The sequence below is a fragment of the Salmo trutta genome, chromosome 30, assembly GCF_901001165.1.
Source record: "Salmo trutta chromosome 30, fSalTru1.1, whole genome shotgun sequence".
NCBI classification, from domain to species: Eukaryota; Metazoa; Chordata; class Actinopteri; order Salmoniformes; family Salmonidae; genus Salmo; species Salmo trutta.
This window is the reverse complement of record NC_042986.1, coordinates 28952289-28978263: the sequence shown is the minus strand read 5'-3', so window position 1 is coordinate 28978263 and position 25975 is coordinate 28952289. Positions and strand designations below refer to the sequence as shown.

General features: G+C 41.8%; 1 protein-coding gene and 1 long non-coding RNA gene across 4 annotated transcripts; one reads left to right on the top strand and one right to left on the bottom strand.

Annotated features, from left to right (window-relative positions):
* Positions 1–1796: 1796 nt before the first annotated feature.
* On the bottom strand, positions 1797–16363 carry LOC115168448 (uncharacterized). 3 transcript variants are annotated; one of them, XM_029723746.1, is made up of 8 exons: positions 15891–16363; positions 15375–15458; positions 15035–15132; positions 14672–14895; positions 13099–13152; positions 12398–12456; positions 8568–8699; positions 1797–2464 (listed from the first exon to the last, which is right to left on the bottom strand). In XM_029723746.1, exons 1-8 carry the CDS (start codon positions 15924–15926, stop codon positions 2255–2257), a joined length of 897 nt encoding a protein of 298 aa, XP_029579606.1. In that variant the 5' UTR covers positions 15927–16363; the 3' UTR covers positions 1797–2254. The 3 variants fall into 3 exon arrangements, with proteins under 3 accessions (XP_029579606.1, XP_029579607.1, XP_029579608.1); XM_029723747.1 differs by lacking the exon at positions 13099–13152 and having other exon boundaries at positions 15891–16362; XM_029723748.1 differs by lacking the exon at positions 15891–16363 and having other exon boundaries at positions 15331–15457.
* A 614-nt stretch (positions 16364–16977) lies between these two features.
* LOC115168447 (uncharacterized) lies at positions 16978–19450 on the top strand. The gene is made up of 2 exons (XR_003870671.1): positions 16978–17429; positions 18323–19450. It is a non-coding gene; the product is annotated as an uncharacterized LOC115168447 (long non-coding RNA).
* Positions 19451–25975: the final 6525 nt, after the last annotated feature.

Below are 25975 nucleotides of genomic sequence, written 5' to 3'. Positions count from 1 at the left end.
ACCATGACTGACCCACCGCCAAACCGGTCATGCTGGAGGATGTTGCAGGCAGCAGAACGTTCTCCACGGCGTCTCCAGACTCTGTCACGTCTGTCACGTGCTCAGTGTGAACCTGCTTTCATCTGTGAAGAGCACAGGGCGCCAGTGGCGAATTTGCCAATCTTGGTGTTCTCTGGCAAATGCCAAACGTCTTGCATGGTGTTGGGCTGTAAGCATAACCCCCACCTGTGGACGTCGGGCCCTCATATCACACTCATGGAGTCTGTTTCTGACCGTTTGAGCAGACACATGCACATTTGTGGCCTGCTGGAGGTCATTTTGCAGGGCTCTGGCAGTGCTTCTCCTGCTCCTCCTTGCACAAAGGCGGAGGTAGCGGTCCTGCTGCTGGGTTGTTGCACCTACGGCCTCCTCCACGTCTCCTGATGTACTGGCCTGTCTCCTGGTAGCGCCTCCATGCTCTGGACACTACGCTGACAGACACAGCAAACCTTCTTGCCACAGCTCGCATTGATGTGCCATCCTGGATGAGCTGCACTACCTGAGCCACTTGTGTGGGTTGTAGATTCCGTCTCATGCTACCACTAGAGTGAAAGCACCGACAGCATTCAAAAGTGACCAAAACATCAGCCAGGAAGCATAGGAACTGAGAAGTGGTCTGTGGTTCCCACCTGCAGAACCACTCCTTTATTGGGGGTGTCTTGCTAATTGCCTATAATTTCTACCTGTTGTCTATTCCATTTGCACAACAGCATGTGAAATTTATTGTCAATCAGTGTTGCTTCCTAAGTGGACAGTTTGATTTCACAGAAGTGTGATTGACTTGGAGTTGCATTGTGTTGTTTAAGTGTTCCCTTTATTTTTTTGAGCAGTGTATATTTTGATTTGTTTAACACTTTTTTGGTTACACCATGATTCCATATGTTATTTCATAGTTTTGATGTCTTCACTATTATTATACAATGTAGAAAATAGTACAAATAAAGAAAAACCCTTGAATGAGTAGGTGTGTCCAAACTTTTGACCGGTACTGCATACATGCACACATATTTTTATTCTCCGGATTCCGACATTGCTCGTACTGAAATTTCTATATTTCTTAATGCCATTTTTTTCTTTCAGATTTGTGTATTGTTGTGAATTGTTAGATATCACTGCACTGCTGGAGCTAGGAACACACGCATTTCACTACACACAAAATAACATCTGCAAAATATGTGTATGCGACCAATAAAATTTGATTTGATCAGGGTGATTTGTAGATCAGGGTGATATGTGCATTAGGGTGATTTGTAGATCAGGGTGTTAGTAGATCAGGGTGATTTGTAGATCAGGGGGATTTGTAGATCAGGGTGATTTGTGTAAGGGTGATTTGTAGATCAGGGTGATTTGTAGATCAGGGTGATTTGTAGATCAGGGGGATTTGTAGATCAGGGTGATTTGTAGATCAGGGTGATTTGTGTATCAGGGTGATTTGTAGATCAGGGTGATTTGTAGATCAGGGTGATTTGTGTAAGGGTGATTTGTAGATCAGGGTGATCTGTGTACAAGGGTGATTTGTAGAGCAGGGTGACATGTGTATAAGGTCGATTTGTGTATCAGGGTGTTTTGCAGGTCAGGGTGTTTTGCAGGTCAGGGTGTTTTGTGTATAAGTGTGATTTGTAGATCAGGGTGATTTGTGAATAAGGGTGATTTGTAGATCAGGGTGATTTGTAGATCAGGGTGATTTGTAGATCAGGGAGTGTAGGGAGCAGCAGCATGAGACATTACAAGGCTGAATCAAACACAGAGAGACCTAATTTTCAAGAACAGATTTTAATGCACCGAGAATATCCAAAGGTTGTGTAAATAGAAACTTGCTCTGTATTGGAAGAAATCACCCTTGTATATCAACATAGTATATAAAAATATTATAGCTCATGTATTAATCATGTCATAAATACATTTTCAATAAAAAGACAACATTTCAATATAATACAGGGCTTGGAATTCATGAACTACACTTTGGTAGGAAGCACAAGTGCAATAGCTATATCTTAGATCACATTGTCAAGAGCAATATTGAAAGTTGACAAACATAAATTGAGTTTCAGTAGCAGTCACAGAGCTTCCAGAAGGCTGAGCACCAGGAGTGACTTTGGCCTGACTGACCAAGGACAGACCAGCTCACGAGTTTACATACCCAATATTACATACCCAATCAGCATGTATACGCCACAATCAGTGTTTTGGTAGACAAGCCAGCCACTTACACAGGTTAAGACAAAGGTGCGTGTGTGCGTATCACTGTGGATGGTTCCCTGGAGTCATACTCCTCAATGAACTCTTGCATGGCCTCTACGCAGCGCAGGCCAATCTCCCTGAGGTTCTCCTGTAGAGACGACTGGATGGGCCGCTCCAGGGAGGGGTCTTTGGCTATCAGCATCTTCACCACCACACCAAACGTGTCACAGTCCTGACGGTACACCTGCATAACACACAGTCAGCTTTTTCACCATCACATTTAAACTGTGCATCACAGTCCTAAAACACAAACCTGTACACGCATCTCCTAAACCACATTATCTTCTAAACCACATTAAGCTGTGTCACAATCCTAATTGTACACCAGCACGACAAACACTTAAACATATTTCATGGCACATGAGTTTTCTTTGCATTGTGGCTGCTGTTCCAGTGAGGAGCATAGCACAGATTGGTCTAAAGATACCTCAGCTCACTCTAATACCAGAGGAATGCTGCAGATATGAGCCTTCAGACACAGGAGGAGCAAGGCAAACAAAAGATGGAGGGGGAGAAAGGGGGTAGAGAGAGAGAGAGAGAGAAAGGGGGTAGAGAGAGAGAGAGAGAGAGAGAGCAGGAGAGAGCAGGAGAGAGGGGAAGAGCGAGGGGAAGAGCGAGGGGAAGAGCGAGGGGGAGAAGCTGGGCTGAAGAGAGAGGAGAATCACAAGAGATAGAGGATGGAGAGAGAAGAGAGAGTGAAAGAGAGGATGGAAAGCAAGAGAGGAAAAGAGGATGGAAAGACAGGGATTGAGAGAGTTCTGGGAGAGATGCTTGGGGCGAGAGGTCTCGTCATGTGTATGCCATTACCACTGAGTGGATTAGCAGTCCAGGGCAGCAGCACACACACAGACAGCTGTTCAAACGACAGTACACACCATGAAAGGGCACTGTGTGGATCTTTGAAGGATGGGTGTATCAGCTACCTGTTTTGAGACTACTCTCTCACAGAGCCTACCATCTCCAGTAACCATGGAGAGTGAAGAGCGAGAGATACCTTCTCATCAGTCGAGTGGATGGAGACAACACACCTCCCACTGACAACGCTTCATGTGATGTTCTGTCACATTGACTGTGACGTATCTATTAAAGCACGTGTATCAAAAGCTATTCAAAGAAAACAGAACCGTGCGCATGTGATGACTCATTATGATTTCTGATTAAAAGACCTGGACAAACAACCTGACAATAACAGAAGTTCAATCTGCGAGTGATTACAGGTAAACTACCCAGGGATGTACGAGCAGATTACAACCTCACCATGTATTGGCTCTAATCATGAATGATAACCTATTCAACTGATTCAGCTGCTACAATGAAGAAAAAAATTATAATAAATTAGAGGTGTCTCTGGCGCAATGTTCCTCAATTAGTTTTGGCACTGCAGTTATCAAATCTCCCTTTCCACAACCCCCCTCTCTCTTTCTCTTTCTCTCTCTCTCTCTCCCTCTCTATTTCCCCTCGCTCTCATAATCCTACCTCCTCGTCTCTGTTCTTTCTTTCTCTCTCTCTCAAATTCAAATTGCTTTATTGGCATGAAATACAATTTGTAAATATTGCCAAAGCGGTATAGTGGTACAGCATTTCAGTAAATACAGTACAATGAAGATAGTGAAATACAGTTCATTTCAGTAGTAATAATAGTACATATATAATCATGTATACATGTACAACACTACTGCTGTTGTATTGTGTAATCTTCAGTCATACATGTAATTAAATAAAAATACGATTATAAAAAGAAACAACCGCTAATAAATAAACAAACATGAATGATGGTTACACTATGTATTACTTGTAAGTTATATACAATGTAAATACTTCAGGGAATGAATTGTTGTGGGATGTCCCTCAGGCTATTATGGCAATCATATACATATATGGCAGTAATATTTGTGGTTTCTCCCTCACCCAGAATAATTCCCAGCTTTATGTCGTTAGTAAATGCAGAGAAGTTAGGGTTTGATTGAGATAGTTCTTGAAAAAAATAATCTTATTTGGGAGTATTTCTTACAGTAGAGGAATCAGTGTTTGTCTGTCTCTACCTCCCCTGTTGTGCAGTGACCACATAGATGCCCCACTTTGGGTAGCCATGTTTTTTTGTGTCTCCCTTTTTCTATAGCCAATTGGTGGTATTTGGTCAGGATCTGTCTCAGTTTTTTATTTCTGACAGAATAGAGACATTCTGCCAATTTCTATTATCTTTTGAGGGCCAAATAGTGATTTCGTTTTTTTCTGTTTTTGTTACATTTTTCCAATTTGTCAAATAGTTTACATTTCTGTAACAATTTGATAGATTTCCCTGTGTGTTTGGAAACTAGTGTTGTTTAGTGTTTTTAATAGCTGACACAGGGGTCTCTTTTCAGAGTTCAGCTCTTGGATTTTCAGTGCTTTTAATTGTAAGGATGTTTTGGGGCTTAATTTCAAACGGTGCAAAAAATGTGTCATTTTCTTTATACTTACAATTAAAAGGTAGTCTGAGTTCCACTCTGCATGCATTATTTGGTACTTCATTTTTGTTATTTTTGATAAATCTTAATACAGAATTCTGCAGAATTTTCTCTCAATGCTTTTAATCATTATTACAGGTTGGACCCCAAACCTCACATCCATATAGTGCAATTGGTAACATTATTCAATATTTTGCACAAAAATGATATATACAGTTAAAGTGGGAAGTTCACATACACCTTAGCCAAGTACATTTAAACTCAGTTTCCACAATTCCCACCATTTAATCCTAGTAAAAATTCCCTGTCTTAGGTCAGTTAGGATCACCACTTTATTTTAAGAATGTAAAATGTCAGAATAACAGTAGAGAGAATAATTTATTTCAGCTTTTATTTCTTTCTTCACATTCCCAGTGGGCCAGAAGTTCACAAACACTCAATTAGTATTTGGTAGCATTGCCTTTAAATTGGTTGACTTGAGTCAAACATTTCGGGTAGACTTCCACAAGCACCCCACAATAAGTTGGGTGAATTTTGGCCCATTCCTCCTGACAGAGCTGGTGTAACTGAGTCAGGTTTGGAGGCCTCCTTGCTCGCACACGCTTTTTCAGTTCTCCCCACAAATTTTCTATATGATTGAGGTCAGGGCAATGTGATGTCCCCTCCAATACCTTGACTTTGTTGTCCTTAAGCCATTTTGCCACAACTTTGGAAGTATGCCTGAGGTCAATGTCCATTTGGAAGACCCATTTGCGAACAAGCTTTAACTTCCTGGACTGATGTCTTGAGATGTTGCTTCAATATATCCACATAATTTTCCTATCTCATGATGCCATCTATTTCGTGAAGTGCACCAGTCCCTCCTGCAGCAAAGCACCCCCAGAACATGATGCTGCCACCCCCGTGCTTCACGGTTGGGATGGTATCTTCGGCTTGCAAGCTTCCCCCTTTTTCCTCCAAACATAATGATGGTCATTATGGCCAAATTTTTGTTTCATCAGACCAGAGGACATTTCTCCAAAAAGTACGATCTTTGTCCCCATGTGCAGTTGCAAACCGTAGTCTGGCTTTTTTTATGGCGGTTTTGGAGCAGTGGCTTCTTCCTTGCTGAGAGGCCTTTCAGATTATGTCGATATAGGACTTGTTTTACTGTAGATATAGATACTTTTGTACCTGTTTCCTCCAGCATCTTCACAAGGTCCTTCGCTGTTGTTCTGGGATTGATTTGCACTTTCCGCACCAAAGTACGTTCATCTCTAGGAGACAGAACACGTCTCCTTCCTGAGCGGTATGATGGCTGCGTGGTCCCATGGTGTTTATACTCACACACTATTGTTTGTAAGGATGAACGTGGTACTGTCAGGCGTTTGAAAATTGCTCCCAAGGATGAACCAGACTTGTGGAGGTCTACTATTTTTCTTCTGAGGGCTTGGCTGATTTCTTTTCCCATGATGTCAAGCAAAGAGGCACTGAGTTTGAAGGTAGGCCTTGAAATACATCCACAGGTACACCTCAAATTGACTCAAATGATGTCAATTAGCCGAACCTTCTAAAGCCATGACATCATTTTCTGGAATTTTCCAAGCTGTTTAAAGGCACAGTCAACTTAGTGTATGTAAACTTCTGACCCACTGGAATTGTGAAACAGTGAATTATAAGTGAAATAATCTGTCTGTAAACAATGTTGGAAAAATGACGTGTCATGCACAAAGTAGATGTTATAACCGACTTGCCAAACCTGTAGTATGTTAACAAGAAATTTGTGGAGTGGTTGAAAAACTAGTTTTAATGACTCCAACCTAAGTGTATGTAAACTTCTGACTTCAACTGTATATATTAATATCAAATCTTGGGGTTGTCTTGTTTCCAGACATTTTCATATGTTTGTTTGTCAAGCATTTGGATGTTCTGTGAAAAAGAGAAGCTCCACAATGATTTCTTTGTATTTTTGTTGCATATAGTCTGCTCTCAGGGTGCTCTTTTAAAACCTTTGCTTTATATTTTTTCCTCCCTGCTTCACTGGCATTACCTTCTGCATATTTGATGCAAGGTTGCTGAGCTGGGTAAATGTGACTGACCAACTCAATTAGGTCTTACGTAGAAACATTTGAAATTGTGTTTTTCACATTGGATAAAAGTAGAGACTCCAAGCTAGAACATGGTATATCATACACTGCAGTTGAGGAACAAATGGGAAGTAATTCTGCTTTGAAAGTTGATAAACCTGTAACCCTACTTTTGAGAAAATGGCCCTGGAATGTTTTGGGACACCTACTGGAGAGCTCTTCTTTGTCTACACCCTTTCAGCATCGTTCACACCCTCTTAAGCCTCAGCCCCACCCATCCCTTTAAGGATTCACGTGAGGCCATGTGCTGAACAATGAGTACGGAAGTGTACAACCAAACATTTCAAGACTAAAGGCTGGTTTATACTACTTCTATCGACATGTCTGTATACAGTTGTCGGTGACATCATGAGCATTCTATTGTCGCCCGACATCAAAATTGTCGTTGTGAAAAAGTATAAACACAAAAATGACAGGCTGCATGACATTAGTTACTACCCTGCATGAATCTACAGGTAGCTAAAGCTAATAGCTAGGTTCAATGTAACCTAGCTAACACTATGCTATAACTGGCAATGCAAATGGCTGAGACACAAATAACATTACTACAAAGATCAGACACGTAACATTAGCTAGCGAACCAATTAGAAACGTATAATATCTGAAAATGTAGCTAGCTAGACTCTCTTACCCATATACATGGATGTTTGCTTCTGTCACTGATGCCATGGTTGCCCTGAGTTTGAAGATGTCATCCAGACAGGTGTTTTATACAACAGCCTTCTGTGTTCTTTCTTTAGTCAGACAGGAAAGCCAAAGTAAAGCCAAAACAAAAGATCTACATACTCTGCTTCTCCCGGGGATTCCACTGATTTCAAAACTCAGTCCTCCAGAAAGTGGAGAGCCTTAGCAACATTTGGGCAGTTCTTTATATCTTTCAAAAAAGCCACTTTAGAAAGGATCGCCTACACATACTAAGCTTATGTTATAGACAGAAGCGTGCTACATGGCAAGCGCAATCCGAAATCATCTCTCGACATATCCAGCCCATCCATTATCTCAGCCAATCATAGCTAGTGGGAAGGTTCCTGTTTTTTTTTCCATGGCTAACCCAATTAGGCTCGTAATTTAACAATTTTATTTGTATTTACAGATGGCATACACATTTGTTTTTAAGGCACATGAAAGTTCACGTTCCAGAAGGCATTTGTGCCAAAAGATGCATTTTGATTTAAAAAAATAAACGACATTCAAATGCATCTCCTGTGAAGTAGTGACGCACGACATACATCTAGTTTCCTGAAACTAGTCACAAATGTATCCATCTTAGTTGATTACAGCTGGATACAGTAGATGTTTTCACTTTGCTAGTTGTAGCTAGGCATTTCTTAATGTAAACAAAGCCCACCTTTCTTGTTTTCTGTCTGAATTGTTTTCTCTTGCTTGTGTAAGTTTAGGTACTTGTTTTCCTGTCTTTTGTCCTGTCCTTTGCCGTTTTTTATTGTCATTTTTGTTAGCTAACAGCAAGTAGCTAGTAGCTAGAAACTCTCTTAGCAACTCCCTTGCAACGTGTAAACAACTGTTAGCGTGTTAGAATCCAGTTGAGTTATCAGGATGAAAGTTGTTTTCTGATGGATTCTCTTCTTCTGATGTTATATTCTTAGTCCTTCTTCCTTTATCCCTCACTCATTTGTTTTTCTCAAATGTACTCTTCCTCTAAATTATTTGAAACATGATATACAATACTAGATATTAAGAGCTCACTGTACTATACCTGTTCTATTTCTTTCCTCTTCTGTTGGATGGTTCTGTTTCGTGCTGCGGCCCTGCTCACCGTGGAGGGGAGCTCTCTATCCCTCTCTCTTTCTCCCTCTCTGCTGTGAGATCGCTCCTTCTTTTGAGCCACCTACATAGACGCAGGGGAGAGAGAGTTACAAGCAGTTATAAGCAAAGCACTACTTATGAACAGTGAAATTGTTTCAAATCTAAAAATTCGGCATTCCTTCTGGTTCGGCCTCTAGTTTTACAGTCTTGTGTGCAACTATAATAGACACATACCACTTCAAATCAAATTTTATTTGTCACACGCACCAAATACAACAGGTGTAGAACTTAGTGAAATACTAACTTACAAGCCCTTAACCAACAATGCAGTTAAGATAAATACGTGTGAAGTGAAAAATAAGTAAAAAATTAAGAAATAAAAGCGACAAATAATTAAAGAGCAGCAGTAACATAATAGTGAGGCTATATACAGGGGGTACCGGTACAGGCATTGGTTAGTCGAGGTAATATGTACATGTAGGTAGAGTTAAAGTGACTATGCATAGATAATAAACAGAGAATAGCAGCAGTGTAAAAGAGGGGGGGCAATGCAAATAGTCTGGGTAGCCATTTTATTAGCTGTTAATGAGTCTTATGGCTTGGGGGTAGAAGCATTTGAGAAGCCTTTTGGACCTACACTTGGAGCTCCGGTACCACATGCCGTGTGGTAGCAGACAGAATAGTCTATGACTAGCGGGAGTCGTTGACCATTTTTAAGGCCTTCCTCTGACACCACCTGGTATAGAAGTCCTGGATGGCAGGAAGCTTGGTCCCAGTGATGTACTGGGTCGTACGCACTACCATCTGTAGTGCCATGCGGTCAGAGGCCGAGCAGTTGCCATACCAAGCAGTCATGCAACCAGTCAGGATGCTCTCGATGGTGCAGCTGTAGAACTTTGAGGATCTGAGGACCCATGCCAAAAAAACAGCCAGGTCTCTGACCTCCTCCCTATAGGCTTTCTTATTGTTGTCGGTGATCAGGCCTACCACTGTTGTGTCATCAGCAAACTTAATGATGGTGTTGGAGTCGTGCCTGGCCATACAGTCATGAGTGAACAGGGAGTACAGGAGGGGACTGAGCACACACCCGAGGGGCACCCGTGTTGAGGATCAGCATGGCGGATGTGTTGTTACCTACCCTTACCACCTGGGGGCGGCCCATCAGGAAGTCTGTGTTCCCTTTGTATTCCTTAAGACCTTAGCACATTTGCCATTCAGAGCCCACCTGATTGTTGTTGAGTTCATTACGAGCCTCTCTCTCACCCTCTACTGTATCTTCTCAAGGTTAGCAGGCAGCAAAGCCTCCGTTTGAATCAGCAGCATGGTAAAACGGAAGGAGACAATCTTATGTTTCGTTCTGCTCCTTTCTCTCTAAGTCAGACCATCCAACTTTCAATTCCATTCTTTATGCTGCACCTGTGCTCTCTCTGTCCTTCCAATTCCCATCATAGCCAGGAGCGTGGAGGACACACACACATATAAATAATCTTACCGAGCAGACTAGCCAAGATTACTCAAATGTTTGAGGTTTTCTTTCATATCTTTGATTTGAAGGACCTTGAAAGACACTGTGTGTAATAAACATTTTGACAGCGAGCATCATGGGCAAAGAGATTCACTCAGACTTAAATTCAATATAAGTACATTTGTTGCAGTGCATACCTCCCAGTGTGGTACATATCACTTCTGAGAAATTGAAGCAGCAGTCAAGCAAGGGGGATCATGGATTAATGGATTATATGTAATCAGTTACATATAAGGGACTACTCAATTTGCTTCTGTTTATTTTCAACTCGAAGCAATGAGCCCAATCAGTCCTCCATGACAAAATAAATTAGGCTAATTAGTCCTTAGTTTTTGGGATATGATCAGGTAAAACAATGGCTAATCAATACTGAACAAAAACATAAATGCAACATGCGACAATTTCAAAGACTTTACTGAGTTACAGTTCATATAAGGAAATCAGTCAATTGAAATAAATTCATTAGGCAGTAATCTATGGATTTCATGTCTGGGAATACGGATATGCATCTGTTGTCATAGATACCTTAAAAAGGAAGGTAGGCGTGTGGATCAGAAAACCAGTTAGTATCTGGTGGGACCATCATTTGCCTCATGCAACGCTACACATCTCCTTCACATAGAGTAGATCAGGCTGTTGGTTGTGGTCTGTGGAATGTTGTCCCACTTCTCTTCAATGGCTGTAAGAAGTTTCTGGATATTGGCGGGAATTGGAACACGCTGTTGTACACGTCGATCTAGAGCATCCCAAACATGCTCAATGAGTGACATGTCTGTGAGAATGCAGGCCATGGAAGAACAGGGATCTCATCATGGTATCTCTGTGCATTCAAATTGCCATCAATAAAATGCAATTGTGTTTGTTGTCCGTAGCTTATGCATGACCGACCATACCATAACCCAACCACCACAATAGGGCACTCTGTTCACAACATTGACATCAGCAAACCGCTCACCCGCACGACGCCATACACATGGTCTGTGGTTGTGAGGCTGGTTGGAGGTACTGCCAAATTCTCTAAAACAATGTTGGAGGCAGTGTAAGGTAGAGAAATTAACATTAAATTCTCTGGCAAGAGCTCTGGTGGGCATTCCTGCAGTCAGCATGCCAAATGCACGCTCCCTCAAAACTTGAGACATCTGTGGCATTGTGTTGTGTAACAAAGCTGCACATTTTAGAGTGGCCTTTTATTGTCCCCAGCACAAGTTGCACCTTTGTAATGATCATGCTGTTCAATCAGCTTCTTGATATGCCACACCTGTCAGGTGGATGGATTATCTTGGCAGAGGAGAAATGGGGATGTAAACACATTTCTGCACATAAAAGATCCCAGAAATGTTCTATTTCAGCTCATGAAACATGGGACCAACACTTTACATTTTGCGTTTATATTTTTGATCAGTGTACATTTCCAAGTCCTATTCTTGAGGATCAAGGAGTATTTAATTAATTGGAATGACTGGAAATGTACACAGTTTTTTTTTATGTGAAGATATAGCCTAATCGTATTATTATCTGTAGTAAAAAGCGATGGATTAGAAGAACCCTACATAACCAACCCATAAAGTAAAATGCAACATCCATTTATGGCGAACTACGTAAAGTATAAGATTGAATTATCCTGCTATTGATGTCGTTCAAATGGTAATTTTGTCTTCAAAATTATTACGCCCAGGTTAGTGGCTGGCACAGCCACAAAGTCATAAAAATCTGATTTTAAATATAGCCCTAACCTTAACTACACTGCTAACACTAATGCCTAACCATAACCTCAAAATGGACAATATTGTAAAAACGTATGAAAACAAAAATGTGCTTCTTGGACTTAATTTAAGGTTAGGGTTAGGCATTAGGGTTAGCACTGTGCTTAAGGTTAGGATTAAAATCAGATTTTATGACTTCGTGGCTGTGACAGCCACGAACCCGTGCCTCTTAAGGGGAAAGTAATCAGATAACATTACTGAGTTTTGGTAATCCAAAAGTTACATTCTTGATTAGAATTTTGGACAGGTAACTGTAACGGATTACATTTAGAAAGTAACCTACTCAAAGCCTGCTGGCTAAACTTTTTTATTTTTTATGAAAGAGGCCTACCTACACATAGTTTTGGAAGAGAGGGAATGATTTACAAGTTCAGTCACCACAATACACTATCAGAGCATGACAACAAATACAGGATGAGTGCCCTACTTTAAACAGCACAGGCTCCCCAGATCCCAAACGAGACTGTGAGTAGTGGTGGAATGTGGACTTACTGTGAACGACACAGGCTGCTTCTCCTCTCTGCTGGCGCCTGCAGAAGACCTGAGAGCACCTGCAACATCACATAGACAAACCACATCTTCACACAACAATACAACACAAGCCCCCACTCAACATTACACACACCAACAGCTCAGAACAGATGGGGGATAACTTAGAGCTAAACTACAGCAGCTGACATCTGTGATGAACTCTAACATCCTTGATTGGCCCAGTTGATATCTCTCAATTAACTCTAATATCTGTGATTGATGCTGGGACTACTCAATCTACCCAGTGTCCTCAGGGCCAAACTAACATCCCATTAGTGCCTCTAGCTGCAGGTATAATTCAGGACTAAGCGTCCCCATCTCCATCTCTCTGGTTGCAATCTGCCATCAGCGGGAGAGTTATTGTCTACAGGCAGCATGCAGGTTCTAAAATTAATGTTTCGTTAAGCATTCTTTCACCATTGGGTGTGATTTGCGAAGTCTGCCTCGCAACGTTTGACTGCAGTGTGGGTATGTGAGGCGATAGCTTTGTTATGGTTCATTACCTGTATACAGAGCTGGCTGTCTGCCTCACTCCCTCTTTCTCCTTGTTTTCTTTAGGTATATCTCTCTCGTTTTCCATCTCTAACACACACTATAGAAATGAGTCACCATCATAGCAGATCTCTCAGGCACATAGAGCAACCTGTTCGTCACACACTCACCCACACCCACACCCCTCCAGAGTACTGCAGTCTGCGCAGAGACATTGCAGCTGACTAAAACAGGAGAAAAAAACCACCACCACGGTTGAGAATAGCGATACAGCTAATTTAAACAAAAGCAAGGAGATGAAAGATGAAATGATGGTTTCTATTGCAGATAACAAGACCTGGGTCGTCTTCAGGCAATGCAAAGTTATTCAAGAAAACACTTTCAAACATGATAGAGAATGGAGCTTAAGCATAATAACTAATTGATGACTTACAGGCACATCGATTGCGGTCTTACTAAACCACTTTTCTTCTTCATGATACTAATGCTAACGTGATGAGGTGAACTTTGCCGATCAGAAATATTTACAGTACAGTACTTAAAGGGATACTTTGGGGTTTTGGCAATGAGGAAGTTAGATGTAGTTTCACGAGTCAATGCTAACTCACATTAGAGCAATGACTGGAAGTCTATGTGTATCTACTAGCATACTAGCAGATACCCATAGACTTCCAGTCAATGCGCTAACGATAGTTGGCATTAGCTCTCAAAACTACCTCTAACTTCCTTCATACTGGATACCCAAAGTATCCCTTTAAAAATATGCCCAATAGAGTACTGTATAAAAGAAATTATATTATAATTTGATGCTCAGCAGCTGTTATCTTATGTATTCTACATAAGAGGTGACATAAATACACTGGTTTTTAATGAAGGTTGGAATGATTGGCACTTTTTCAGTAGGATACTATTCTTTGCCATTTCATTGTATAGAATGATGACATAATACTGTCATTATAATATCTACCAATGCTGTGTTCAGACAGTATTATGCAACATTGTCAGGTTGTTGCTTGGTGACTATCAACCACCAGGAATACTGATGAGCAAAACACATTCCAAATGTAGCTAATATATTCACTGTGAGTTGACATGAACACTGTTTGCTCATACTGCTCTCTAGTGTTCACACGAGGAAAGTGATATAGGTATTTTAGGAATATTATTAATTTATTTGCCTGTACTAGGGCTGCCCGATATGGGTAAAATATGATTTATTTTAACCAAATGTTGCGATTAGATTTTTCGCGCAATATATTTCAAAACACTTGGGTGAACTGTTAAAATCCTAGAAATAGGATGATATATTGAGAAGCTAAGTAGAAAGCAGCATCGTTCTTGTTTTGAACAATCGGTTGACTGCATTTGATCTAAGAGAACAGCATGCAAATTTATAATGATCTAACAGCAAGGAAGAGGAACTGCGCTGCTTGATTGACAGGGGCGGGCTTGGTGTGTGCGAGAAACAGCCACAAGAGAACAAAAAAAATCAAAAACTTTAAAAAAAAGGCCATTACGCAGCTGAAATGCGTTTCAAAATATTTATTGCGGTATGAATATTTCACATGTCAATATTGACATTTCGATGCGAATCTGATTAATTGTGCAGCCCTAGCCCCTACTATGAACTCTGCCAAGAGATCTGGTTCATGTTGGCATAGATGGTAATACGCTTACCCTGTAGCCACAGGTTAATTCATTTGGTCAAAACTCCCCTCAAACACAACATGAGCGTAAACCTACTGGTGTGTCCTTTAGGTGAGGACTTGGCGGGGGAGTTCCTGTCCATGTTCCTCTGGTCACTGTACTGGCTGTTGGGGCCTGATGGGTCTTGTGGTGTGCCTGGGAGCACAGGGGGACCGGACTGGTCTCTCCAGTGAAACCGTGGGCGGGGGGTAAAGGAGTGGTATCTCTGGAACCCAAAACTGAAGCGGGGCTTCTGGAATGAATGATCGTCCCTTATGAATCTGTACAGTAAGGAAAACAGCAGAAAATAAAAAGCGTGAATAAGTGAGTGAGAGTATTGTGAGTCGGTGAAGATGTGGAAATGACCAAGAACAAACCTTAGGCTACACAAGGTTGCTCTGAAATGTCCTCAGGTCTTACCGTGGTCTGTTGAATCTTCCTCCAAACCTCTGCCTAAACGAACCAGTTATTCTGTGTCTAGGCGGACTTCTCATTCTTCTCAAAGGTCGTTTCTCCTCCTGAAAATGTCACAGAGTTAGCTAATTAGTGTTCATGATGAGAAATTGTATCCACTGTGAGCTCGCTGTAGCCTGGTTTCCAGATCTGAATGTAGCAAATGCCATGGAATGAATATGACAGAAGAGTTGGCTAAAGCAAACAACTACAAATCTGGGACTAGGACCATGCTGAACCTGGCATTACACAAAATGACTCACATGTAACTTCAGTTAAATTGATTGAGTGATTATATAACTGATACCGCAGTGACATGTTTGATAGGTCCCTTGCGTGGCCTCTTGTCACGTGACTCTTCATTGCATTCTCTGTGTGGCATGGTGGAGCTCTGGAAAGTGAAAGTTGAATCATATTTCAGACTTTAGTGTTTTTAGTGGAGGTGTAACTCATGCATTTGTGTCTGGATTGGGACTGCTAGTACAAAGAGAATGTGCAATGTGTGACTGTGCTATGATGACCAATTATTTTGTAATATGTCTTGTAACAATAGTTTTAGCCGAGCCACAACTATGCCTGTTTGTTTCAGTTGTAAACAACACAGTGAATTGGTTGGACACTTCCTTCACAATGAAACAATCAGGAAGTGGATTTGAGTAGGGGACTACATAATTACATGATCAGGGTGCACTTCTTTGGTAAAACACTTAGTTGACAAAATAAACTAGCTGACAGCTTTACGTATGTTTTTCCTTCAATGAGACAAACCAGAGTAGGAATGATCACACAGGTCAGACGGTCTTAAGAATAGGGGTATATTTACCTTGCCCTGCGTTGTCTCGTATGGCCGTGTATCCATTTATTAGATTTAGAAGTTCCAGTGAAATGGTTGTTGTCATTCAGTCGTTACCAGCAAAACACGTCTGATCAGGTGTGGGCTTGTTGTGTTGCTCTGTCAGGTTCGTTTCATTATCACCACCTACCTTATGTATTTCGTGACAGCGTCATTTTACTTTTGGTTCCTATGCGAACAATGCAGAAAGCGGTCCGTCCGGTGCATTCAACTTCTTGTTGTAAAAGTCTATGTAGGAAAACTTTCAAGAGAGACAGCACACAAAGGCCTATGTACAAATGAGCCTGTCCTATAACAAGGTTTCCTTAAAAACTCATTTGAAAAAACAATAAACAAATGAATGCCCATAAAGGTTTGTCCCAGCCATATTGTGCTACCAGGCGTTGTTGCCGTCAAACCTGCCTGCCACTTGTGAGGTTTCCGGTGTTGTGGCGAAAATCTCCCCCCTGACAGAATCCCCCTCCATTCGCGTGAACGCGCACGCACTCAAATCTTCATTGCTGCGACTTACTTGCTAGTTGAGATTTCTGATCAAGTTAGGCTGCATTTCATTTTATTTTTTATGTCGGTTTCATCGCAGGGGAGGCACTAGTAATGTCTGCAGTTTTCGGTTTGGCTATTTGTGTATTAGTCTATAAATAAATATCTTTGCCAATATTCGTCATCTCTCCCATGTCTTATTCGACTAGTAGTTGTTCTGAAATGTTTATTGCTTGCCTAAATTTTACTCCCTTCTCTATGTTTAATGTAACACACATTAATTATTAATTTTGGTTGCCTATCCTGACGTGAAGTTTGTTCTATAGAAAGTATTTGACTCTGATGTGTGCCACAGAAAGTATTTGACTTTAAGGAAATTAGAAGGGGGGATTTCGGCAAGCCTAACGTGATCAGAAATCTCAACTAGCAAGCTAGTCGCAGCAATGAAGATTTGAGTGCGTGCGCGTTCAAGCGAAGGGGGGAATTCTGTCAGGGGGGAGATTTTCGGCACAACGCCTGTAAACGCGGTCATCACTAGTTACAACAGTCACAAAGTCATAAACCCAGTCTATTTCAAGTTATCTTCCTAAAGTCTGATTTTAAACCTAACCTCAACCCTAACATTAAACACACTGCTATACTTATGCCTAACCCTAAACTTAAATTAAGACCCCCCAAAAATAAATCATGAATTTTGACGATATCGTCAATTTTGACTTTGTGGCTGTGGTAACTGGTGGAAACCGGCAAACACTGTCCAATGATGGGCACAAGATGGCACAATATTTGATTTCCCACTCGTCTTCTGGGCAGACACGCCTCCGCTGAAGTGTTGCGATTGGCTGCTGGTCGTTAGGCTTGAGTCTTGTGAGCGGTTTTGACTACGGTGCCGAGAAATTGCGACAAAGTTACCTCGAGCGCTTTGTTTTGACCAAGGTGCAGCGAAATACAAGAGCAAAACTGCGACACTTACGCCAGATTGTTTCCCGGGCAGCTGTTGAAGATGGACTCAGATAGGATCAAGAAAAGGTAATAATTGATGATGTATCCTCTGATATACAGTACCAGTCAAACGTTTGGACACACCTACTCATTCAAGAGTTTTTCTTTATTTTTACTATTTTCTACATTCTAGAATAATAGTGAAGACATCAAAACAATGAAATAACACATATGGAATCGTCTAGTAACCAAAAAAAGTGTTAAACAAATCCAAATATATTTTATATTTGAGATTCTTCAAAGTAGCCACCCTTTGCCTTGACAGCTTTGCACACTTGGCATTCTCTCAACCAGCTTTGAGGTAGTCACCTGGAATGTAATTTCAATTAACAGGTGTGCCTTGGTTAAAAGTTAATTTGTGGAATTTCTTTCCTTCTTAATGTGTTTGAGCCAATCAGTTGTGTTGTGACAAGGTAGGGATGGTATACAGAAGATAGCCCTATTTGGTAAAAGACCAAGTCCATATTATGGCAAGAACAGCTCAAAAAAGCAAAGAGAAACGACAGTCCATCATTGCTATAAGGCATGAAGCTCAGTCAATCTGGAAAATTTCAAGAACTTTGAAAGTTTCTTCATGTGCAGTCGCAAAAACCATCAAGCTCTATGATGAAACTGTCTCTCATGAGGACTGCCACAGGAAAGGTTGTACTACTGTTTTTTTACTCGTTGGACCACACGTGCACAGTACTTCAGTTTAGCATATGCCTTATGGGTTACAAAGGATGTTTGAATGCATATACAATTAATTTCATTTTGGTTCATTTTCTGACAGGGGTTTGGGCATTATCTTGGTATGTGTATATATAATTTTTTGTTTTATTTAATTAGAATAATAATGAATGTACATTCATTATGTGTAATGTACCTTCATTTTATACATCAAATTATCCTTTAATTTAATCTTGTGTTCAACTTTGCAGGTATCAACATTTCAAGAATGACCTGGAAAAGCTCTACTACCGCAGAGAATGTTGTGCCCTGTGCTACTGAAAAACCATGCCAGTGAGAGGAAACGGCACTAACAACTTTGCAGAATCGGCCAAGAGGATCTTAAAGGATAAAATTCTGCCTGGAACAAATGCTTATAACGTCCCCCAGCTCTTTGACTTCTTGACCACTTGTCTGTCAGCTTACTATGAAGCCATGTGTGCATACATTTTATGTATGGGTGGTCTATTCACAGATCAATGACATGCACTTTGAGTGAAGCGCTCGTCCTCACCTGGCCAGATCTACATAGTGGACATGTATATGGAGATGTGCAATTGTCCAGTGGGATGAAAAGGTGATCCATGCAAGCACCAGACTGCCATTATCATCCATCACCAGTGCCAGAGCAGCAACTTCTTGCCACTAACATCTGAAATTAGAGCAAAAATGTTGCATATAGGCACAAATTAAAATGTTGTAAATCAAAATGTTTTTTTTTTTTTAAATCAGTTGATTTATTGTGTAAGACATCCCTTTCGCTAAGAGATCCATTGCCATTCAGTGAGCCTCCAGGCATACAGGTCCTCAAATCTCAGCGTAACCAAACATCGGTCGCATGCAGGAAGGACAGGTTGGGTGGATGACAAATCCTGGCTGCAGGACGAACCACATAAACATCAGGGCCTGACCTGTTGAGATTATACACTTTTTTACTCTAATAGTTGTTCAGGAGTTGTCTGTATTGTCAAACTTGTTTTCCCAAGGTGAAAGACAACCCCGACTCCACAGAAAAGACCCACTGCAACTGACCAATGCTACACGTCAACCAGAAGCTCACAGAATGGTTTATTTAGGGACAGAACTGAGATAGCCAGGGATTCCAGACCCTGGTGAAAGCAGAGTTTTGGTGTAAATATTTCACTTCACAGCCTCTTAAGTATTTATTTTATTATTAATGTAACATTGTACAGTTGATTGATCCAAATAATGAATGTACAGTATGTATTTAATTATTATTGTGATTAAACAGTAGATTGATCCAATTACTATTTTGAATGTCAATGTTTCGTCAGAGTTTGATGGAACAAAATAAAATAATTTATATTTTACATGCTAAATCTGTTTGTTTCATGAGTGCCATTGATCTTTCAGATAAGTCAATAAATGGCTATGGTATGCTTATTATAAGACGCAGACATTGAGTCTGTCGGTGGTGATAAAAATACATTATTCTGCCTGTCCCCTCAGTTCATTAGTAGTCTGTCTCTCTACTAGCTAGCAAGCTATCACGTTGTGTGTGGAACCCTGCCTGGTGCACTCTTCAGCTGGCAAATCAGAAGGATTCTTGAGACTAAGGACCTTGAGCCAATCGCAGCACTTCAGTGGGGTGTGTCTTGCCCAGAAGATGAGTGGGAAATCAAATCACATCACAGGATGGCGTGGTGAAATCACATTTTGATGTTACCCACTTGTTTTATAGTGGTGCACCCCAGATAAGCCACAAATCATACGAATGGAAAAAAACAAGTACTCAAAATGAAAACAAACCAAAGCTTGTTTCAAACTTAATTTTTTCATCAATGAATGCATGTCAGTTTTAGCAGCAGCCATTGGCGAAACCTGTGAGAGTGTAGAAATCATTCTTTTGTACGTTTGCCCACTGACAAAGAAATGATCAGTCTATAATTTTAATGGTAGGGTTATTTGAACAGTGAGAGACAGAATAACAACAAAAAAATCCAGAAAAACACATGTCAAAAATGTTATAAATTGATTTGCATTTTAATGAGGGAAATAAGTATTTGACCCCTCTGCAAAACATGACTTAGTACTTGGTGGCAAAACCCTTGTTGGCAATCACAGAGGTCAGATGTTTCTTGTAGTTGGCCACCAGGTTTGCACACATCTTAGGAGGGATTTTGTCCCACTCCTCTTTGCAGATCTTCTCCAAGTCATTAAGGTTTCGAGGCTGACGTTTGGCAACTCGAACCTTCAGCTCCCTCCACCGATTTTCTATGGGATTAAGGTCTGGAGACTGGCTGGGCCACTCCAGGACCTTAATGTGCTTCTTCTTGAGCCACTCCTTTGTTGCCTTGGCCATGTGTTTTGGGTCATTGTCATGCTGGAATACCCATCCACGACCCATTTTCAATGCCCTGGCTGAGGGAAGGAGGTTCTCACCCAAGATTTGACGGTACATGGCCCCGTCCATCGTCCCTTTGATGCGGTGTCCTGTCCCCTTAGCAGAAAAACACCCCCAAAGCATAATGTTTCCACCTCCATGTTTGACGGTGGGGATGGTGTTCTTGGCGTCATAGGCAGCATTCCTCCTCCTCCAAACATGGCAAGTTGAGTTGATGCCAAAGAGCTCCATTTTGGTCTCATCTGACCACAACACTTTCACCTAGTTTTCCTCTGAATCATTCAGATGTTCATTGGCAAACTTCAGACGGGCATGTACATGTGCTTTCTTGAGCAGGGGGACCTTGCAGGCGCTGCAGGATTTCAGTCCTTCACGGCGTAGTGTGTTACCAATTGTTTTCTTGGTGACTATGGTCCCAGCTGCCTTGAGATCATTGACAAGATCCTCCCGTGTAGTTCTGGGCTGATTCCTCACCGTTCTCATGATCATTGCAACTCCACGGGGTGAGATCTTGCATGGAGCCCCAGGCCGAGGGAGATTGACAGTTCTTTTGTGTTTCTTCCATTTGCGAAAAATCGCACCAACTGTTGTCACCTTCTCACCAAGCTGCTTGGCGATGGTCTTGTAGCCCATTCCAGCTTTGTGTAGGTCTACAATCTTGTCCCTGACATCCTTGGAGAGCTTTGGTCTTGGCCATGGTGGAGAGTTTGGAATCTGATTGATTGATTGCTTCTGTGGAAAGGTATCTTTTATACAGGTAACAAAATGAGATTAGGAGCACTCCCTTTAAGAGTGTGCTCCTAATCTCAGCTCGTTACCTGTATAAAAGATACCTGGGAGCCAGAAATCTTTCTGATTGAGAGGGGGTCAAATACTTATTTCCCTCATTAAAATGCAAATCAATTTATAACATTTTTGACATGCGTTTTTCTGGATTTTGTTGTTGTTATTCTGTCTCTCACTGTTCAAATAAACCTACCATTAAAATTATAGACTGATCATTTCTTTGTCAGTGGGCAAACATACAAAATCAGCAGGGGATCAAATACGTTTTTCCCTCACTGTAAAGACCCCTTGGGATCTAAAATGAGTGTGTTGTGCCTCGTGTCTCCTTTTTGTCCGTTTGAGGATACTACAGGATACTACCCTGGTGGAGGTTCTTGGAGCACTGCGATTTAAGTCTGAGCAGAGGTTGACAAAAACCTTCAAAGGTGGTGGCGCTATGTTGAATGTCATCTTGAATACCAGGCAGATGTTTGAGTACAGAATCAAATGGTGTAAACTTAACAGGCTAAACTTGTTGAGTATGCTCTTTGAGAAAAGGGTTCCAACAGGGTTCTTTGGCTGTCACCAAAGGAGAAAACTTTCTGGTTCCAGGTAGAACCTTCTGTGGAATGGAGCCCAAATGGGTTCTACCTAGAGACAGAAGGGGTTCTACCTGGAACCAAAAAGGGTTCTCCTATGGGGACAGTGGAAGAATCCTGTTAGTTTGTAGATAGCACATTTTTATCTGAGTGTAGGCCTATATTGCAGTCGTGGTTCTGTGGATATCTGTGAAAAATGTAATTCATTGGTGGTGGTGAGTTAAGATAAATCAGAAATACTATGAAACATCCCCACTTTTAGCACACATTTGCAAGCAGGCAAAGTAACCTATGTGTGCTGAGGCATGTGTGATCACTCAACATTGACAGGACCAACAAAAAATACATTTAACCCAACCTTTCTGAATCAGAGAGGTGCAGGGGGCTGCCTTATTAATTGAAATCCACGTATTCGGCGCCCGGGGAATAGTTGGTTAACTGCCTTGCTCGGGCAAAATGACAAAAAAAAGTTTGCCTTGTCAGCTATGATATGCAACCTTTCGGTTACTGGCCCAACACTCTAACCATTAGGCTACCAAGAAGCACTTGGGTTTGTATTGATGCAAGAAATAGGCATATCTACACAGTAATGGTGGCTGCCATATCAACTAGCCTAATAATTTTAGCATTGCGGTGATAGGCCTATTTTAGCTAAATAGACAAATGAAATGTATGAACTAAACAGACACTTAAACTAACACATAACGCGTAGCACATGTAGACATAACATCATAATAAACTTACCAGAAAACTGACACTTACGCAATGTGAACACCACATGAACACTACGTCTACATGACGTGTACGTGTCACGTGACGTGAACGCGTCGGCAGTTTGACTCCTTAGAAACAAACTTGTCTCCATTGACAATCCATGTTAATTCATGATGTTGTTTTATGGCGCTAGGAAGACGTTAGGTGACTTGGTGAGAGGTATCAGTAGCTTCGCGAGGCTAAATTCTGGCATGAATCACCCCCCATAGAGCCCTGAGATGCTAGCCCATGTTGAAGCCATTGCCTCCCACAGATGTGTCAAGTTGGCTAGATGTCCTTTGTGTGGTGGACCATTCTTGATACACACGGGCATGGCTGCGGGGAAATGTTCTAGGTTGGGCGTGCTGACAAGTATTTTTGTTTGCTCATACAGCTCCAAGGAGGGAAAAGAGAATGTAGTGAAAATAATACTGATTACTTGGCTAAGTTCATTTTTTGTTGTGAGTCGCTAATTTCGCAGAGGATCATCGTTGTAAACGTGAATTAACGGTTGTCTTCAGGACAAAATTTCACCTCCTCATTCGAGCAGCCACAAAGCAATTGCCTAAGCCTACTGTATGATTGCAGTAGAACTTCATTGCCCCTAGCAGTCATACCACGCAATATGATTTTCACATGGATTTTTATGATAAAAATGTTAAACCGATAAATGGCAGTTTAATCATTAAAACATTTTTTACAATTTGTCACATAATACTAACCTCTCTTTCCTTCTCTCTCAGTCCACTGAGTGCTAAAGGTCGTAACGACGCCTTCTACCTGAACCCGTGGTGGCCCCCAACAGCCACCTTGTACTCCACCTAGCCAATCAACAGAGAGTAGATCCTCGCTCGCTGCCTCATAGCGAGAGAGATCCAGGAAGTTGTTGCCAACGGACACTAGTAGGACTGGAGGAGGGGAATGATCATTGACTTAGACATCGCATCATTATGGTGTCGGTGAGAGCATGGGCAGGGCCATTGAGGCTATCTCTATTTTGAAGAAGTACATTTTCTACTTCTACTTCTATGAGTTGGCAAACAAACAGAAAGGGTTCACACTGGTGTTTGAACAGTATAAATCCAAGGTTGGTGATTTACTGCCACCTGCAGTTATGGAATGTTTATTCACGAGTAGGCCTATAATTCATTGGCCCATCTCTCCTGACAGCAAAATTGTTTTTGAAACTTGACAAATTATCCAATGGATTATGATAATTTGCTGGTAAAAACATTTGTTTGCTCCCCCTATTTTAATTTGCTCCATGGCAAGGCGGCCAGGTGTAGGGTCGTCACTAGTTAACACAGCCACAAAGTCATAAACCCTGTCTATTTCAACATGATCTTAAAATCTGTTCCACATCATCTCATAGAAAAGGCACGTAAGCCTCACAGAAACATCCAAAGTCATACAGTGCATTCGGAAAGTATTCAGACCACTTGACTTTTTCCACATTTCGTTACAGCTTTATTCTAAAATTGATAAATAAAGACAAACCTCAGCAATCTACACACAATACCCCATAATGACAAAGCGAAAACAGGTTTGTTGAAATGTTTGCAAATGTATTCAAAATAAAAAAAAAACAGATACCTTATTGACATAATTATTCCGGCCCTTTGCTATTAGACTCGAAATTGAGCTCAGGTGCATTCTGTTTCCATTGATCATCCATGAGATGTTTCTACAACTTGGAGTCCACTTGTGATAAATTCAATTGATTGGACATGATTTGGAAAGGAACACACCTTTGTATATAAGGTCTCATAGCTGACAGTGCATGTCAGAGCAAAAACCAAGCCATGAGGTCTAAGGAATTGTCCGTAGAGCGCCGAGACAGGATTGTGTCAAGGCACAGATCTGGGGAAGGGTACCAAAAAATGTCTGCAGCATTGAAGGTCCCCAAGAACACAGTGGCCTCCATCATTCTTAAATGGAAGAAGTTTGGAACCACCAAGACTCTTCCTACAGCTGGCTGCCCGTCCAAACTGAGCAATCGGGGGAGAAGGGCCTTGGTCAGGGAGGTGACACGATGGTCGCTCTGACAGAACTCCAGAGTTCCTCTGTGGAGATGGGAGAACCATCTCTGCAGCCCTCCACCAATCAGGACTTTATGGTAGACTGGCCATATGGAGCCACTCCTCAGAAAAACTCACATGACAGTCCGCTTGACATTTGCCAAAAGGCACCGAAAGGACTCTCAGACGATGAGAAACAAGATTCTCTGGTCTGATGAAACCAAGTTGAACTCTTTGGTCTGAATGCCAAGCGTCACGCCTCGAGGAAACCTGGCACCATCCCTACGGTGAAGAATGGTGGTGGCAGCATCATGCAAAGTCAGGATCTGGGGAAAGATAAATGGAGCAAAGTACAGAGAGATTCTTGATGAAAACCTGCTCCAGAGTGCTCAGGACCTCAGACTGGGGTGAAGGTTCACCTTCCAGAAGGACAACCACCCTAAGCACACAGCCAAGACAACCCATGAGGGGCTTCAGGACAAGTCTCAATGTCCTTGAATGGCCCAGACAGATGCCGGACTTGAACCCGATTGAACATCTCTGGAAAGACCTAAAAATAGCTGTGAAGCGACGCTCCCCATCCAACCTCACAGAGCTTTAGATGATCTGCAGGAAGAATGGGAGAAACTCCCAAAATACAGGTGTGCCAAGCTTGTAGCGTCATACCCAAGAATACTCAAGGCTGTAATCGCTGCTATTTTTCAGATTCAGCAGGGGGTCCTACAGCACCCCTACATCACGTGGCTATGCATATGGGAAACTGTTGAGCAAGAAAACCCCAGCAAATTAGCTGTTCAGGAGTCTTATGGATTGGGGGTAGAAACTGTTAAGAAGCCGTTTGGACCTGGAGTTGGTGCTCCGGTATCGCTTGCTGTGCGGTAGCAGAGAATCTATGACTAGCGTGGCTGGAATCTTTGACAATTTTTAGGGCCTTTCTCTGACACCTCCTAGTATATAAGTGCTGGATGGCAGTAAGCTTGGCCCTAGTGATGTACTGGGATGTGTGCACTATCCTCTGTAGTGCCTTGTGGTCGGAGGCTGAGCAGTTGCCATACCAGGCGGTGATTCAACCAGTCAGGATGCTCTCGATGGTGCAGCTGTAGAACTTGAGGATCTGAGGACCAATGCCAAATCTCTTCAGTCTCCTGAGGGGGAATAGGCATTGTCGTGCCCTTTTCACAACTGTCTTGGTGTGTTTGGACCATGATAGTTCATTGGTGATGTGGACACCAAGGAACTTGAAGCTCTCAACCTGCTCCACTACAGCCCAGTCGATGTGAATGAGGGCGTGCTCGGCCCTCCTTTTCCTGTAGTCCACAATCATCTCCTTTGTCTTGATCACGTTGAGGGCGAGGTTGTTATCCT